At 41.8% G+C, this 5,587-nt stretch overlaps 1 protein-coding gene across 1 annotated transcript; it reads left to right on the top strand.

Annotated features, from left to right (window-relative positions):
• Nucleotides 1-535: 535 nt before the first annotated feature.
• On the top strand, nt 536-3,290 carry LOC131431710 (cytochrome P450 6A1-like). Its single transcript, XM_058597574.1, has 2 exons — nt 536-1,803; nt 1,862-3,290. Exons 1-2 carry the CDS (start codon nt 726-728, stop codon nt 2,275-2,277), a joined length of 1,494 nt encoding a protein of 497 aa, XP_058453557.1. The 5' UTR covers nt 536-725; the 3' UTR covers nt 2,278-3,290.
• Nucleotides 3,291-5,587: the final 2,297 nt, after the last annotated feature.

Raw genomic sequence — 5,587 nt, 5'->3', positions numbered from 1 at the left:
ACAATCCACATGACTTGCGATTTTTTTAGACGGTTCCGAATTCGGCAATTGTAGGTAAACACGACACAAACTTCACCCAAAGATTTGTTTTGACTTTTATCGCTTCTCTTCGCATGATAACAGCGTCTGTGATGCCCGGCATTAAATACTGTTAAATACTGCAATCTAGTAAACAAGCGGGCAGTTGTGGAGTGTGGCGACACCAACATCAACGAAATCTCCAGATCTTATCGTGATGACTTTGCTTTTTCACGGTACGATTTGTGATGATTTTTAGATTGAATACCACTTATCGAGCATGACTAGTACAATTCTCATTGATACGATCCAAGCAAGCCTGTTTGACCCGTTTGAAGCTCTCTCGTGTGAGTGATAATGTGTCAGGAGACGAGAGAATTCGTCGATGAGCTTCTCATAGTAGCACAATCAGTTTGTCAACATACCGGATGTAACGACAGGGTTATTAGACTGAATGTGTGAAACTGATAAACTAGGTACCAATTGACTTCCCTTCTCCTCTACGACGTGCTATTCTAATTACATGGAAGCTATTTTTTTTTAATTCCAGAGATAAATCAGCTTCTCTCGTTGTGTGTGACGATTACGTATGTAGATTGTCAAAATACTTTGATTGAATATAAAACCGCACATCTCAGCTCTCGGAATTTAGTGTTCGGCAAAACGTGTAACTTAGCAGCTGCAGTGAACGGAAGCTACTCGACAAAATGTGGCTCTATCTAGCAGTGTTGGCAGTGACAGTAGCGGTGTTTTGGGTTCGGAGAAAATACTCCTACTGGGAAGAACGTGGCGTAGCGTACATCAAACCGACATTTCCCGCAGGGAACCTTGGTGTCAGAGGCAAGCAACATATTTCCGCTGTCATGAAACGCTGCTATGATCAGCTCAAGGGCAGCGGAGCTTTCGGGGGCATTTTCTTTTTCACCAACCCGGTGGCGCTGGCTTTGGATTTGGACTTTGTGAAAACGGTGCTGATAAAAGATTTCGACTACTTCCATGATCGATCGGTGTACTACAACGAGAAGGATGATCCCCTTTCGGCGCATCTTTTCACCATGGAAGGCACAAAATGGCGCAATTTACGTACCAAGCTCACATCGACCTTCACGTCCGGCAAGATGAAAATGATGTTTCCAACCATCACCGGAGTGGCGGAAGAGTTTCGGAAATTGATGGCCAGTGAAGCGCAAAAAGGGGGAGAAATTGAGATGAAGGAAATTTTGGCCCGTTTTACCACGGATGTGATAGGAAATTGCGCGTTCGGGTTGGAATGTAACAGTTTACATGATCCGGATGCAGAATTTCGGCGAATGGGTAAAAAGATCTTCTCGTTCGGTACGTGGAAGTTGATCCTAATCATTTTAGCGCAGCAATTCCGCAATATTGCACGGGCATTGCATTTTGCTGCGATCGATAAAGAGGTGTCTCGGTTTTTCATGGGTGCAGTGAAAGATACTGTCGAGTATCGTGAGAAAAACAATGTGGAACGAAACGATTTTATGAATTTGTTAATTAAACTGAAGAATGCGGAACAATCGAAGGGGGATTTAGACAGTAATCTGGGAGCATTGAGCATAGAGGAAGTCGCGGCGCAATCGTTTGTGTTTTTCATCGCTGGATTTGAAACATCATCTACGGCTATGTCCTACTGTTTGTACGAACTGGCTTTAAATTCCGAACTTCAGGACAAGGCCCGTGCCGATGTGATGGAGACGTTGAAAAAGCATGGTTCGATGACATACGAAGCAATTCAGGATATGCATTACATCGATCAGTGCATCAATGGTAAGTGACCGATTCCGACCGGACCGACAAATGCTCAGTATGTCGTTTTCTTTTTCAGAATCACTCCGAAAATATCCTCCAGTTACAATCCTCACACGAAAGGTTTCCAAAGCCTATAAGGTGCCGGGAACTAATCACATCCTCGAGCAGGGTTCTACGATGATTGTTCCCGTGTACGGCATTCATCATGATGCAGAATACTATCCGGATCCGGAACGCTACGATCCGGATCGATTCTCACCGGCTCAGTTTTCACAGCGAAATCCGTACTGTTTCCTGCCGTTCGGTGAAGGACCACGGAATTGTATCGGTATGCGCTTTGGATTGATGCAAGCCCGCGTTGGCTTGGCTTATCTGTTGAAGGATTTCCGATTTACGTTATCCGGCAAAACTTCTGTGCCCTTGAAGATCATACCCAACAGTCCTGTGCTGACTTCCGAAGGTGGACTGTGGCTGAATGTACAGAAGCTGTAGTTTGACGCTGGAAATAACGGGGTGATGAAAGTCAAGCTGTGATTATCATACGTTCAATTTGACATAAAAGAAGAATAAAAAGAACAATGAAAAATGTTAGTTCAATATTTGTTACTAGAGTTTTACACATGTTTTTATAATGACCTAGGTTTAAGTTTTTAAAACAAAAAAATTAAAATAATAGATTCTAATGCGACGAATTCAACTTTTTTTACATTTTAGTTTGAGAAGCGGAGCGCTTGGTAGTTTAAGGATTAGCAAATGTGTTTTAATATAAAATGTAAAAATTAAAGGGTTGTATGCAAGACACGACCGAGCACGATTGCATTAAAAATGAAATAATTCTAACGTATCCATGGTGATTGCCGAAAATTTGACTGAAGCTGCTATATTGCTATCTATATTGTATACAACATTTTCAATCCGATAGAAGATGCTATAAGAACTCGAGTCTATCAATGCATGAACCGTGAGAGAATTTTTCTACATTTCTTCGCTCAACTTCATACTCTGAGTATTTCATGCCCTTAAAAAAATTTACAGTCTGATAATGATCGTTGCTGTGTGGAATTTACCAAGAGAGAATCGCAAGTTGACAATTATCGCAGAAAATCGAATCGATGATTCAACTTGATGATTCTCATACTAGGTTGCAATATTGCGAAACCCTTGTGTGGAGCATTTACAGCTATTTTCATAGATACAACTTATACAAAGATTATATGCACATAGTTAGAATAAGCGGTAATAGTAAAATGATTCTATCGCAATTATCAACTGCCTGTATAGAATGGGATCGCGAAACGAAAATAAGCGACCGTTTGTTGCTCCAGAGAGAATCCCCACAGCAGCGTGCTAGCCGTTGATTCTCCGACGGTTCACCGAGAGAAATTCGCTCTCGCACTGGTGTCTATTCTATGTTAAATGTACCATGCCGGTTTTTTGTTGTTGCGATGATTTCCGTTTCTCTTTGATGGCACTGATTCAATCGTGGAAGAGTTGCCAGTGAACGTTCTTTGATACGATAAAAGCCATCCTTGGTATCCATAATAAATACAAAAATAAAGATGATGATGGATGCACTAAACAGCGACAAATTACAAACTTACTCTAATTTCTAATATCAAAATTTTTGAAAATATCCTTTAAATGAAAGTCAATTATGATGATTTCAAAGTTACTTAAAAGACCAATTTTGGATACGAACAACCTCAAGATATAAATCTGGACAAAAGAAACGATTTTATATCAGAATAATTTTCAAGACAGAGAACTTACGAACTTACTCATTTTATAAATAGCGATTAGAGAAGATTTTATTTATTTTATGATAAAACACTTGTTTATATAAAAGATATTTTTTTTATTCAGGCCTATTTGCGTACAAGCTTTACGTGGCCGATTGAGCCGATTTTTTAAATAATTTTTTTTGAGTTGGATCTCGTTGTCACCCTTTTACTAGGGGGAGAGGAGTTTCCATTTCCCTCCCACGAGGATTGAGGAGCACTTCGTTCGTGGTTCGTCTCGTCATCCATTGCCGTTTCGATGGTATTGTTGTCGATTTCCGTCTTCTTTTCGTTGCTAGTTGCTGTAGATACGCCTTGTTGTATATTGGTTGCAATTGCTGGTTGGTTGGAGGGTAAGTTGTTAACTGCAGCTGGTGTACTTTGTTCTATAGGGCTTACGTTTGGATGGTTTCGTTGAAGGGGATGCTTCATTGTTGTTGGTGACTGTCACAGGTGTACTTGGGGTTTGTGTGAAGGAAGCACCGTTGTCTTTTGGTGTAGTTGTCTCCTTGTCCAGTTTATCACATGGCTTACCGTAGTGAACAGCTTTTTGGCAATATTGACATTGTTACCTTCTTGGGACGCGGCTGCTCTTAGCCCCCGAGGATGAAGTTAACCTGTTCTGGAGGAGAACGGGTTCTAAGCCCCAACGTCTGGTATGCACGTTCCGGGGTAGGCACACATGGCCTCTTTTTTTGGTCCTCGAGTCCCAGGGTCGTATTTGAGTTGTTTGGGGGAGCTTTCGGATCTGGGTTCAGGCAAAGATGATAATGTGCAGTATGGTTCGTATGGTTAAACGGTGAGGTTAGGGCGGTACCGGTAGCGATATTCCTTGCGCACATGGAACGTGTTGGCTCGATAGATGATCGAGGAATTCTGATGGCTCCGGACAATGACGAAACCTTGTGGCTGGATAGTCCTCTGCGCTCACGGGCGGATGTCAGTTTCAACACGGGTGGGTGCACGACCCCACGGTCGTCCTTGAGGATTACCGGGCGGAGTGAAGTTTGCTGCTTGACAGACGGACCCGCGACGACAGCCTGCCGGGCTCTTTCACGGCTAGCCGTACTGGAGAAAACCAGACAGGGCGAAAACAGGCGCTTTGCCGATCCTTAACGGTTAACTGGTGTCGGATAGGGACCCAGTGATCGGGGCTTTCCTAGCCGGTTCGACCGTCCGAAATCACACAATTTACTCGAGAACTTTATATGCTACTATCGAACTGTACTCGTAGCAACCTTTTCACTTCCACGGTCAGAACCCAAGAGAGCTGTAATTCGAGATCTCTCCTATCACCAACCATTCATTCCACTTTTCGACTGTCCCAGTTCTTGTACGATTTCCGCCCTCGTATTTGCACCGCGATAACTCAGTTCCTTAAGCCCTACTCCTACCAATCAGGAGAACTGACCCAACAGGGTTGTATTTGTATATACATACTAGCTGAGTTACCCGGCGTTGCTCGGAAATGTTTCGTGAAGGTAAGGGCGCAAAAAAATTCTCGAAATTATCCTGTCCAGTGAAACTCTGATTGTAGTGACACAACATAGACGGCAACCCGATTGCACAATATTCCATCTCAGATGTCACAATAATCATAATTTTTAGTGAGCTTACTACAGCTCTCCTCCATGATAACCCTTATAATCACTTCTGAGTAGTGTAGAAAGTATCTATGCTCTTCAACAATTATCGATTCCCCCCTTAGGTACATGTTTCAAACTTGATGGCGATTTGTTTAGTTGTTTCGTACTTATGCTAAGACTTACAAACAATCGCGTTCATACGCAAATAAAGATTATTTACCCTATGTTCTTCGAGTTCCGCGGCAATTCATTTGAAATTATTTTTAGAATTTCGTGTTGGTTTCAAATTAATTCAAATTATTATTCAAATTAATCATAATAAGAATAAATTTTACAATAAACATCGCTTTTTAAAGGCACTTGCTATAAATTCCACCCTTTTGTTCACTTTGGCAAAGAATATCTCCTGAAGAAAACTTGAAGAATATCCTTATGATC

The sequence above is a fragment of the Malaya genurostris genome, chromosome 2 (assembly GCF_030247185.1).
Source record: "Malaya genurostris strain Urasoe2022 chromosome 2, Malgen_1.1, whole genome shotgun sequence".
Taxonomy (NCBI): domain Eukaryota; kingdom Metazoa; phylum Arthropoda; class Insecta; order Diptera; family Culicidae; genus Malaya; species Malaya genurostris.
Note: the sequence above shows the minus strand (reverse complement) of the source record. Positions and strands in the feature narration are given on the sequence as shown.